General features: G+C 47.6%; 1 protein-coding gene and 1 pseudogene across 1 annotated transcript; one reads left to right on the forward strand and one right to left on the reverse strand.

Moving 5' to 3' along the window:
- Positions 1-2,802: 2,802 nt before the first annotated feature.
- On the reverse strand, positions 2,803-3,778 carry LOC103063556 (olfactory receptor 51H1-like). Its single transcript, XM_007444338.2, is given in 2 exon segments — positions 2,803-2,826; positions 2,828-3,778. Coding segments are annotated over 2 exon segments (975 nt in total).
- Positions 3,779-9,559: 5,781 nt separating this feature from the next.
- Positions 9,560-10,524, forward strand: LOC148216022 (olfactory receptor 52K2-like; annotated as a pseudogene).
- Positions 10,525-12,912: the final 2,388 nt, after the last annotated feature.

Genomic DNA, 12,912 nt, shown 5'->3' on the forward strand with positions numbered 1-12,912 from the left:
GTGAGTGGCCTTGCCTTGGGCTCTCTGTCTCTTGATCGTCTTCCGTGGGATCCAGGCCACTTTTGCCCGTTCCGCAGCACTCCTGCTCAGCCAGGAAAGGGCTCCTATTCTGTGCTCAAGGGATGCCTGAGAGCATCCTGCCTCCGCTTCAGCACAACTTCCTTCCCCACCGGGAAGGGGTGATGCTGGGTGGGAGCGGGTTGCAGTGAGGGAGTCCACCAACCACTCCCCTGAAAATGTCCCGCATTAAAACACTAAAAGGGACAGTACCAATCACATGCTCCATCGCTGAGAAAACGAGCTCGGCCGTCGGGGCGGCGCAGATCAGGCTGGTCGTCAGGACAGAAGGGATGGTGAGCAGCAGTGAAGCTCTGTGCCACCAAGTGTCACCTCCAGATGTGGTCTGGCATGAGCCGTCTTACAGCATGGGCCACGTGGAGGGGGTGCCACATTCTTTGGAAACGTGGATGATTGCGCAGTGGGAGTCACAGGGAAGACTTTTGCAGGGTGGTGGGGGGAAGAGAAATGGGTGCGTTTCTTTTATTTTGGCTGGAGTTGAATTTTTGGGCTACAGTGCAGAGTTTTTGTTTTGGAAGTTGCATTTGGTTAAATGTTTGGAAAAGCCCGCCTGGAGGGATTCCTCAGGTCTTTGGCCTGTGACTGTTGGGAACGTGTCAACCTGCACAGAGCATAAGCTCCACAGGGCAGCTGATGAAAGTAATCACGGTTCTGGTTGCTTTTCTGGATACCAAATCAATGGAAAGAAAACGAAGGTAATAGCCAGGCACTTAACCTCCCAGGAAGAAAATTTTGTGAAAAAAGAGACTGGCTTTGAGATAAGAAAAGATCCCGAGAGAGATTTGTGACTTCACTTGACAGGATGCAACAAAGACATATTTCAAAACAATTACAACAAGCCATGGAAAGAAATAAAACAAGACCTTGGAGGAGTCCAAAAGGAGGAAAAGCTTAAAACGTTCCTGGCTAGGACTTACGGCGCCAATAAAAATGAATGTATTATCCAAGATAAACTTCTTGTTTCAAAGGGTACCAATTCAAATCCCAGATAAAAATTGCTGGATTGATAAAGAACGATGAATAGATTTGTATGAAATGCAAAAAAGCCAAGAGTAAAATTCATAATATTGCAAGACGTAAAAGAGGGTGGTGGATCAGCTTTCCCCAATCTCAGATGATATTACAGAGCAAGCTGTCTGTCATGGATAACAGGATGGATAAAATTTCCTAGTAGCAGAAAATAACAACAGCAACAACAATAAAAGGAGCATGGGCTTCACCGATATTTATGGTATAAAGAAACAAGACAAGAATCTGAGGGGACATATTATAAGAGAAAATCTGTCAAAAATTTGGGGTTTCCTAAAAGCAACGATAAATCCAACAATTTCAGCACTAGCGTCACCATCAAATGCTTTCTATTTCAAAGCTAATTATGGCAAGAAAGATCTGATCATATATGCCAACAAGATACACCAGGACACAAGAGGTAGATGAAAGACACAAGTTGCTTAAGGAAGGAAGAAATCTAGCATGGTTAATGTCTTTGCAAATAACTAGAAAAATAAAAAGAAGGAGGGACCCTGAGAAAGATGACATAATTTGAAGTACTTATATAGAATCAAGACAATTTATTAGGATTATTTCTAATTTCTACACCTTGTATAGAAAATCCATTTGGGATTCCACTTGAACTCCCTCCACCTTGTTTGCTCTTCCTGTTTGCTCACTCAGTGAACTTAGGATTCTTCAGTTTATAAAATAAAAGGCAAGAAAGGAGAAACATGTTAAGAGATGTACACAAAGTTAGGCATACTCTCCCCACCTCGCCCCCCAAAGAGAACCCCATGGAATCACCTTGATGAAGAAGTTGAAACTGGATGGCTTGAGATTCCAACAAATTTACATGGTGCAACTCTATGTGAATTTTCTAGGTCAAGATGTCATGATGGCCCCCAATGTGGGTAAGTTCAAAAGGGCATGAAACAAATTCATGGAGAAGGACTTCCACTGCATCTCTATATTATCTATAGAATCACAGTGTAAAGGTGCAGTTGCTGCCTTGTGATCTTCACTTTACAGACACCTGGTGGGCCATGGCAGGAGCAAAAGGTTGCATTACCTGAATCTTTGACTTAGTCCAGCTCAGCTGTTTCTCCATTCTTAGTTTGTCATCTTATTTGATCTGGGAGTCCACATCTTCATATTTACCCAAATCATTTCCATGCTCAAGCCCTAATCTGGGGTGCTGCTCCCTCTTCTTTATATCTGGTGAAGCAGAACTCCATGTAATTTCCATACATGATGGTACTCAGCTGAAACTCCAAGGTGACCTCCCCCATTGACAGGCAACCAGGTGCACCATAATTCCTACAAGCCCCAGCCAGCATTGCCAATTATAAAGGTTCATGGGAAAAGTTGTCTAAGACACCTGCCTATCTCTGATGTTGATGTCCAAGCATGGAGAAAGGAACAGATTGTTGTACACTGGAATTGGTGTTCCAAGTAAAGGTGAGCCAGCATCTAATGGCGCCTCCACCCACACCCAGTTCAGAGAAGCTATCTGGAAGGATGACGTGATTGATGGTAATTCACTCACAAATGATGTGAGGTGGGTTGACCATCAGTCATCATGTAGGAAAGAAATGTTGTTTATGACAGATGAGAATTTCCATCTGTAATATGGAAGCGCTTTATTTTGTAGGAATGGAAGCATTTTATTTTGCATTCTATTCTTCCTTAACTTTTTAGTTTCAGTACAATCCAAGTCCTTTTTTATTACCCTCAGAATTTTCTACCATCAAATCCTGGTTTGCTTCCTCAGGAAAATGTTGTATATTCTCTGCCGAATCTGCTGGGTCTTCATGCTGTACACAATGGGATTAAGGAAAGGTGGGGCCATAATGTAGATGTTGGCCATCAGCATGTGCACAAGGGGGGAAAAGTGTTTCCCATATCGATGGAGCAAACTGACACTGATCATTGGGACATAAAAAATGAGGATGGCACAAATGTGGGAAACACAAGTGTTGAGAGCCTTGAGACGTTCTCGATGGGATGCAATGCCCAAAACAGTTTTCAGAATCATGATGTAGGACACAAGAATGATGACAACATCGAATCCCAGTGTAAAAATGATGATAATCAAACCATACAAGATATTGACCTTTATGTCTACACAGGCTAGCTTCATTATATCAGGATGGAGACAGTAGGAGTGAGAAAGTATACTGGAGCTGCAGAAGCGTAGACGTTTAATCAGAAAGGGAGTTGGGAAGCAGACACAGATACATCTGACTGCAGCAGCTATTCCTATTTTTGCAACAGCTATGTTTGGGAAGAGTGTTCTGTATCTCAGTGGCTCACGGATTGCAACAACACGGTCAAAAGCCATTGCCACCAGAATGCCAGACTCCAGCCATTGAAATGCATGGATGAAGAACATTTGGGTAATACAAGCACGAAATGTGATTTCCTTGGAGTCAAACCAGTAAACTCTCAGCATAGTTGGAAAGGTGGACATGGAGAGGCCCAGATCTGAGCAGGCAAGGATGGAAAGGAAGATGTACATGGGTTCATGAAGGCTTGGGTCAGTTTTGATGACAAAGAGAATGAGGCTGTTCCCAAGCAGCGTGAAGACACAGAGCACAAACAGAGGAAAGGCCATCAAAGCATTCTTTTCCTCCATCCCAGGAATGCCAGTCAGGACAAAGGATAACAGGTTCAGGCTGCTGTTATTGAACATCTTGACAGCTGACATGCTTCCCACAGGAACGTCTGATACAGTCATAGAGGTGAATAAGGAGGTTCTTGTGCTATTATATATTTTGGAAAATATCCACAGTCATTCTGAGTGGAGTGAGTGTTTCAGTTTACTCAGACAGGCTAGGTTATGAGAAGTAACAAACTAATTTAAAGGATGGGGTTCAGCCTGATAATTTGTTCAGCTTTCATCCTCCCAGGTGTCCTCTCCTCATTCTAAAATGTGATCCTGTTCCTTTTCTCAAAGGTTCACGCATCATGAGCAGCCTAGAGATCTCAACATTTGGGAGCTCCTGGTGGCTTTGAGTTTGGACTCTGAGTCTGAAGACTTCCTCTTTTAGCTAGGAACCAATCAGATATCTGAAGACTGCTATCACCCCTCAGTCATCTCCTCTGTAGACTAAACGTACCAGATCCATTAGCTGCTCCTCACAGGGCTTGGCTTCCAGACCCTCGTTTATCTTGCTGGCCCTGCTCTGAACTTGATCAGTCACTGTCCTGGGCACCACAGTCCAAAAAGGGCACTGATACAGGACTCCAAGTGAGATCTGACCAGCATGGAGTAGAGAGAAACAGTTACTTCCCATGGTCTGAACTCTGCCCTATTAATGCACCTGAAGATAGCATTAGACTAGCTATGTCATATCGCTGGGTCATGTTTACCTTTGGGTAGACCAGGACACTGAGATCTCTTTCACATGGACTACTGCCAAGACAGAGACTCCCCCAACCTAGATTTGTGCTTCCATTTTTCCTACCCAGATGTGAAACCCCATGCTCTACCCAGGGCTGTCCATTAAGAGCATTTGAAAGCTTCAGCTGGTCCACAATGTGGCAGCACGTGCAGTTTTGGGCACACCCCGTGTTAAATCACTGCTATATGAGCTGCACTGGCTCCTGGTGCTTTGAACTGTATCCAGAAGCCTTTAAAGCCTTTAAATGTCACCTTTAAAGCCCCACAAGGCAGGGGGCAGTTACTTGGGGTTTCTGCCCATCCCACCAGATCTGTAGGTAGGGTGGGCATGCTCCGGGTTCCCTCTGTGAAACAATGACATCTAGTGGGACCCAGGAAGTGGATCTTCTCCTTCATGGCCCCTGCCCTATGGGACAACTTCCCCTGACCTCACTGGCCTTCTGGAGGGTCTTGAAGACCTTATTTTCCCACAGATCTCGGGGCTGGGAAGCTGGTGGAGCCAGCACACGTGTGCTTGCTTCATTTGTTAAAGACATGTTTAAAGGGGCCTTGATTAGGCTGTTCTATTTGGTTCTTGCTTGTTTATTGTGGTTTTATCATTTCGTTTGCCATCCAGGATTACACTGGTTAAGATGGCCAGCCATATAAGTTTTTTATAATAAATGAATGCAACTTGACATTCTCCCTGTCATTTCAGCCCACAGCCTTAGCTGATCTAGGTATTTTCAGTCTGTTCTTCCTCCTCCAATCTCCTCCAATGTTTAGAGACCTCTCTGAACTTTGGGTCATCTGCAAATCAGTATTTATTTATTGGCTGCATTTATATGCGGCCTCAGTCTAACTGATCGAGGTAATGCATGCCAATAACTCCCGCTGCTCATAAAAAAACCGTAATCATTAAAAACTGCTAGAACATAACCCTCAAACTGGATGCAGAGCGATCAGCGGGCCCATACCGAGCACTCTGCGCCCCACAAGCCCAGCAGAAAAGGATCCTTCTTGTTAACCGAGAGGGAGCCGAAAGAGACGCGTGGCCATCGAAACCTGAAGTGGTGAATCCACCCTGCCGTTATTCCTGCAGCGGCAGGCCTCCTCCTGCTCTCCAGCCGCCCCCCCAGCTCCAAAACGGCCCCAGCTTCTGCTGCCGGGCTTGCTTACAAGCAGGCGCCTCCTTTGAACAAAACTCTCACTGGCCATCTTGGGCCAAAATCTTATTCCTCCCCTGACGAAGGTCCAGGAGACCCGCTTCTTAGATTAACTCTTTCCTGCCTCAATGTGCCTCAACTCTTACCTCCGCCAGGGACTCAGCAGGAGTCTCGGAGAAATATTATTTATTTACTTCTCTGCAAGCGGCGTATATGCTCTGCATGACTCCTGGTGGTTTACAATAAGTATAAAGAGAGCTTCCCTAAGAAGGTGGCGTACGGAGGGTCACCTCACCGAGGGCGGTTCAAATGATGCCGGGAGGGTGGCAGTCACACCTCCCAGGGCAAGGGCTCCCTCGGGTCCAGGTCCCTTGGAATTCTGCCAGGGGTGAATTGCTCAGCCCCCCCCCCGCCTCCCACTTGAACACCTGGGCCAGGCAGATTGTGCCTGGAGGAGAGAGTCCCTAAGGAAACCTGCCATCTAGGCCAAGTTTAAGTAAAAGCAGCACCTTGAATTGGACTCAGAAGCCAACGGACACCCTACCCAGCACTTAAGGGACATGCGTTTAACGGCTCCTGTCCTGGTTGCCACTTTCACTAGCTTCTGAGCCATTTTCAAAGGCAGTCCTACAGAGAGTATGTTGCAATAATCAAAGTGTCAAATAGGGGGTGATAAAGGCTGGGATGCATTGCAGTTGCAAAGTCTTTGGTGGGGCCACAACGGGGGGGCTTGCCAAAGCACAGGGAAGACTCCTCTGGCCATAACTTCCACCTTGCTGAAGATGTTGGTGATGAAGTGGGTGGAGCCGGGCTCTACCCCACTCCTATTGGCCACTTTAGGCTGCTGTGGGCATGTCTCCTCCCCTCTGGTCCTAGGGCATTGCCTTCCACCAATATTTGGGGTTGGGTTGCTACAGAGACGGGACACCTGGCTCCCACAGAGGCATCTCCTTACATAAAGCCTGCCTGGCACTTCAGAAAGGCTGAAAGTCAGGCTATTTATTTATTTATTTATTTATTCCGTTTATATGGCTTCTCATCTCGCTTCTGCAACACTGGATGACTAACTACAATGATCAATAATATTAATAAAAACCACACAACATTCCAAATAAAAGCTACAATCATAACACAAACATACCGCATGCAGCAGAGCTCACCTAACGTCTCGGCCCAATGCCTGAGGGAATAGCCAAGTCCTCAAAGCTTTCCAAATGCCAGTGGGATTGGGGCCATCCGAATCTTGGGACTGGGGGAACTGGTGTTCTGTAGCAGGGTTCCTCAACCTTGACAACTTGAAGATGTGTGGCTGGCTGGGGAATTCTGGGAGTTGAAGTCCACACATCTTCAAGTTGCCAAGGTTGAGGAACCCTGTTCTATCGGGAAGGAATTGTGAAGGCTGTTTATATGAATGGGTTTAGTGACCTTCTGGAAGAGCATTAGACCTGTGTTTTTTCTTCTGGATAGTGTCCGGCATGATCCATCTTACAGCATGGGTTGCTTCGCATGAATAGTCAGAAATGGGGACCCATATTCTTAGGAACATGAATGATTGCTGGGTGGAGAGCCACAGTGAAGTCTGTAGGAAGTTTCTTTTGTGGGTCGGTGGGGGAAGAGAAATGGGTATATTTCTTTTATTTTTACAGGAGTTGACGTTTTGGACTACTAGACAGATACTCTCTTGAAGCCTGTATTTGGTTAAAAATGAAAGAAAAGCCAGACTGGAGGAAATCCCACTGCACGTGATCTGGAGAAGGCTGCCTGGTGTGCAGTAGGCCCAGGTTCAGACTTAGCCCAAGTGAGAGGTGGCCCCCATAGAGAACTTCCTTGATGATGGCTGCCACCCTGGGAAACAGAATAGATGAGAGACAGATGCAAGGCTACTGGAGGTGCATAATGTATTCTGACCATGCCTCTTGAACAATTTGATTTTATTTATATTTATTTAATTGACAGTATTTGTAATCCGCCCCACTCCAAAAGGACTCTAGGTAGTTAACCCCAAAACATTAAGCCAATTAACCCATAGGATAGAAACAATATAAATACCATAAAGCAAAAGTACTTTGCTAAATACTTCCTATAAGAGCTACCCACAATTAGCTAGGTCCGAAGGCATGCTGAAACGGTGCTGATTTTACCGTGATGTGCAAACAAACATAGGGGATGCACGAACCTCTGCGGGGAGAGTGGGGCCACCATGGAGGACGCCCATTACCCACTCCACACCCCATGGCTTTGCTTTCTGGATCTGTGGGCTGCACAATTAGCCCACACGTTGTTTCCAGTAGTGTTTCCTTACACAAAGGCACAGTTCCCAGAGGGACTGATCTGAGCGATGAAATTAGGGGCCGTCCATGGAGGTCCCTGTGAGACCGAGAACTCTGGATTAAAGGGGCCATGGCTGCAGTCCGCTTCAGGGTGCTTCTGATGATGCTCAGTTCTTAGCTCCTGGGAAGACTCTCTTGGCCTCCTTCTTCCTGAGAAAAGGGCCCCAAGAAGCCCCCTCCTTGCCAAGGATCCTGGCTATGTGATGCAGTTGTAGGCTGATTCTTTCTCTCTGTGAGGTTATACGTGGCCAATCTCAGCAGGTGGTGCAATTCCGTTGGGATCTGTTTTTCACTCTGAGCAGGTGGTGCAACTGTGCTGGGATGTGGTCTTCCCTCGGAGCAGGACTTATATACCTCATGGACCTAGAAACTGCCTTCTCCTTTTCTCTCCCTGCAGCTGGTTGGGCTGGAAGCACAAGGAGGTTTCTTCCTGACACAGGAGCAGGTAAAGGGTTGGGGAGGGCAGGGGAGGGGAGGGCATCACAATTGTCTTTGTAGTGCATGATCTTCAGGCCCATAATGGGAGGGGGGAGTTGAGAGGGACCTTGTTTACCAGTCTTGGGGTGAGTTCATGAGAAAGGGGAGTCTTCTCGCACGACCGTCTCTGGTCTACAGTCCCTCTGGCAGCTGCATGAGGTTCTCCTAGAACTCTTCCCTACGTAGGTGAGTGGGAAGGAGCGGAGATGTAATGAGACCATCCCAACCACGGGCAACGAGTCTCTCTCAGGATAAAGATCCACTGTCTGATGAAGGAGCTTTCATCCCCACAAATTTGCCATTCTTCCTCCTCCTCCTCCTCTGCTCCATCTGGTAACAGCTCTTAACATTAGAATTCTTCCCCCATCCCCAGCTGTAAGGTGGGTGGGCAATAGGGAGCAAAAGAGGATGCTCCTTGAAGTGTGCTGGACCCTTGGTCCCTCAGGAGCTTGAACCTGGAGAGCAAGGGGCCTTCACTTCCTTTCCAAGCCTTCTTGTGACGTGCGCCAGGGAGCAGTGAAGTCCAGTCCCACACAGGGCTCAGATCCTGGAAAGGAGAAATCACTGAGATCACGAGTTATTTGTCTGCCTCAGATGAGGAACCATCCAACCAATTCTAAGTAGAAAGGTAAAAATAGGTACACAGAAATAAATCTAATCCCTTACTTGATGTTGACCACCCCAAGTCATGATATCAAACTAGCTCAACTAGCTCAATCAACACTTTTGGGATCCTGATTCTATAGGATCGCATGGGTTGATTAGTTCAATTAGCCCAGGACTCCCAAAACAAGCAGGACCAACAGGAACATCAGGGACATCATCAACAAAACAAAGAAAGCTTTTCTGGGCTTTCTACTATTCAAGGGGGGGTGTCAAGAATTCATTTTTTGGGTGAACTTACGTTTTGCTCAGAGAATGTATCTGAAAGTCCTTCCTCCTCATCCCAGAACCTCCCTAGCGTGCCCTCCTATTCTTTTGTCAGTGGTGAAGGATTGGGTGGCACCAATAAGATCGGTCCATGCTTGGCCTCTTCTTGATGGATGAACAATGTGTGGAAATCCTTCTGTTTCCTTTCAGGATCTGAGAGCTGTCATGTGGTAGAGTTGAATGGTCCCACCACCGATCGGAGCATGTCATCCACAAATTGGACCACGCTCCACCCTTCCTCCTTTATTCTTCTTGGGATCCCAGGCCTGCAAGATTTTCATATCTGGATCTCCATCCCCTTCTGCTCCATCTACGTAATCGCCCTTTTGGGGAACTGCTTTCTTCTGGGGGTTATCAAGAGCGAGCCAAGCCTCCATGAGCCCATGTACTTGTTCCTCTGCATGGTGGCTGTTGCAGATCTCATTGTCTCCACCTCCACTGTACCCAAAATGCTCAGCATTTTCTGGTTTCAGGATAGGAGCATCCATCCTGATGCCTGTTTAGCCCAAATGTTCTTGATCTATTCCGTGTCCACCATGGAATCTGGATTCTTAGCCGCCATGGCCTTTGATCGCTATGTGGCAATATGCAACCCACTGAGGCACTCTGCCATCTTGACCACCCGTGTCATCGCTAAGGTGGCTTGGCAGTTTTGATCCGAGCGACTGTCCTCCTCTGCCCCCATCCCTTTCTCCTCAAGTGGCTCCCATTTTGCAGGGGCAATACCATCGCTCACACCTACTGTGAGTTCATGTCCCTAGTGAAACTGACATGTTCTGACACTCGGCTTACCAAAGTTTTCAGCCTGACTGTGGCCTTTCTAACAGGTGGCCTGGATTTAATCTTCATCATGACATCCTACGTCCTGATTCTCCAGGCAGTGTTCAGGCTTCCCTCCAAGGAGGCACGTATCAAATCTCTTGGCACTTGTGGGTCTCACTTCTGTGTGATCTTGATATTCTACACTCCAGCATTTTTCTCCTTTCTTACTCACCGATTTGGCCACAGGATTGCTCCCAGTGTCCACATCATCGTTGCCAACCTCTATATCCTGGTTCCACCCATGATGAATCCCATCATCTATGGTGCAAGGACAAAAAGGATCCGGGAAACCATCCTTCAGATCTTCTGGATCTCATTTTCAGAAGACCGAGGAAAGGGAAAGTAATGCAACAGGCCACTTCCTTGCTACTCTTTATTGATAATTTCTGATATTTCGTCTGAATATTTTTCCACCTTTGGAACACATGGCAGGTGGTTGGGTCCATGCAGGTGGTGAATGTTTCTCTGTGGGAGGAGGTGGTTCCGTCTGCTTTGAAAGAGGTGGTTATCCACCCCCTCCTTAAGAGACCATCACTGGACCAAAGACATCTGGACAATTTTCATCCAGGCTCCAACCTTCCCTTTTCTGGACCAGTTTCAGATGGCCCTGGAAGAAGCAGGTTGTCTGCGACCTTTTTAGTCAGGATGTAGCCACTTTATAATACTGAGATGGCACTGAGCACACTTGTCGGTAAACTCTGTTGGGCTCAGGATAGGCTCAGGGCATGCATCCTGGTGCTGACCCAGTGCCTGGAAGCTGTGAGGCTTTGGCTGGGGAGAAACTGGCTTCAGCTCAACCCTAGCAAGACAGAATGGCTTTGGGTTTTGCCCACCCCCACCCCCCATGTCTGATGAGCGGTATCTTTGACTCTTGAGAGGGTAGCACTTCCCCAGAGTTGGTGTGCAATTTTGGTGTCCACCCGGACTTATGGTTCTTGCTTGAGGAGCAGGTGGCAGCCGTGGGTAGGGAGCCTTTGCACACCAATTGCATCCATTCCTGGACTGGACTGGGACACCTTGCTCATGGTCACTCATGCCTTGGTCACTTCCCAGTTGGAATATTGCAATGTGCGGTACATGAGGCTGCCCTTGAAGACCACCCAGAAATTACAATTCATCCAGAACACAGCAGCTTGTACAATATTGGGCACCTCTTGGTTTGCCCATAGTACACCACAGCTGTGCCATCTGTACTGGCTCCCAATTTCTTTCCAGGTGTAATTCAAGGTGCTGGTTATTACCTTTAAAGCCCCATATGGCACAGGGCCAGGGTATCTGCAGGACCGCCTCTCCCTGAGGGTTCCTGCCCATCCCACTAGGTCGGATAGTGTCATGGCCCAGGACTCAGAATCTGACTCTGAAGAAGCTGCTCCAGCTGAACCAGTGGGATGTCAGGCTCAGGAGACGCCAAGGCAGGAATCACCTGAGGCTGATCAAAGACAGCTACCATCAGAACAGCTGGAGCAGTCTGATGATGAGGCACGGCCCCCAAGCCCTCGGACTTGGTGAGTAGAGCAGAGAGCAGAGCAATGATGCTCAGTGAGGCTGCTTGCCAAGCAAGAGAGTCACTATCTTAATTGAAGAGTTAAGCCGCAGTCCTGACCCATGTTTCTCTGTTGGAAACAACCGTCTGATCTCCTGCTCTGGCGTGTTGTTCCTGTGTATTTTGCTCATGTTAAAAAGCCTGAAATATTTGGACTGGCTGACAAACCTGGCTTGGCTCTCAGAAATTCAGACTGGATATTGAGTTCTCTTCTGCACGTTCCTGTGGAAAACAAAACTACCCTGGCAGGCTTTTTTCCAAGAGACTCTGGAAAGATTTACATTCCTTTCCTCATTGTGATGGAATGGACTTATGAAGGCCAGGCTCAGGGAGATAAGTATGTTCTTAGCCCTCAACAGGAGCATGGGAAGTTCAAGAAGGTGAGGCTGGCACCTCCCTAAGGAATTCACGGTGTTGTGGCTGGCTGGCTGGGGAACTAGGGTTGAGTCTGGTGAGATTTCTGTCCTGAGGTTGAAGCTAATAAATGCAACAGAACTGTATTTGCATTGTCTCTTGGAGTTCTTTGGGCTGAACCTGACATCACTCTCACCAGACTCAGCCCTAGTTCCCAAGCCAGCCAGCTCTGGGACTTTTCATATGTAACCCTGCAGGGGGCTGCACTTCCCCAGTGAGTGTTGGTACACAATTTGGGGATCCTCCTGGAGCCTTGGCTCCTCCTCAAAGAGCAGGGGGCAGCCGTTGCAAGGGGGGCTTTTCCACAGATTTGTCTCATGCACCAATTACTCCCATTCTTGGTGCTCATGGTAACTCATGCCTTAGTCACCTCCTGTTTGGATTACTGTAATGCACTCTACGTGGGGCTGCCCTTAGAGAGCACTTGGAAGCTGCAGCTGGTCCAGAACACAGCTGCATGAGCTGTTGTTTCTGGCATTTCTTGCTACACCCATATAATACCGCTGCTCCACAAGCTTCACTGGCCCCCAGTGGGCTTCTGGCTGCAATTCAAGGTGCCAGTCATCACCCGTATAGCCCTATATGGCATAGGGTCAGGCCACGTGTAGGACTGCTTTTCTCCCATTGGTTCTGCTTGCCCCACCAATTCTATCAGAGAGGGCATGCTCCAGGTTGCTTCTATCAAAGAATGCATCTTGCTGGGCCCTGCAGTCATGCCTTCTCATTGGCCTGGCTGTTTCCTCCGGCATTTGAGTCAGGCAGTTTCAGTCCCAGCCC

This window comes from Python bivittatus, unplaced genomic scaffold (genome assembly GCF_059951505.1).
Source record: "Python bivittatus isolate LINGU-HERP-01145 unplaced genomic scaffold, Pbiv_v1 ctg000340_np1212, whole genome shotgun sequence".
Taxonomy (NCBI): Eukaryota; Metazoa; Chordata; class Lepidosauria; order Squamata; family Pythonidae; genus Python; species Python bivittatus.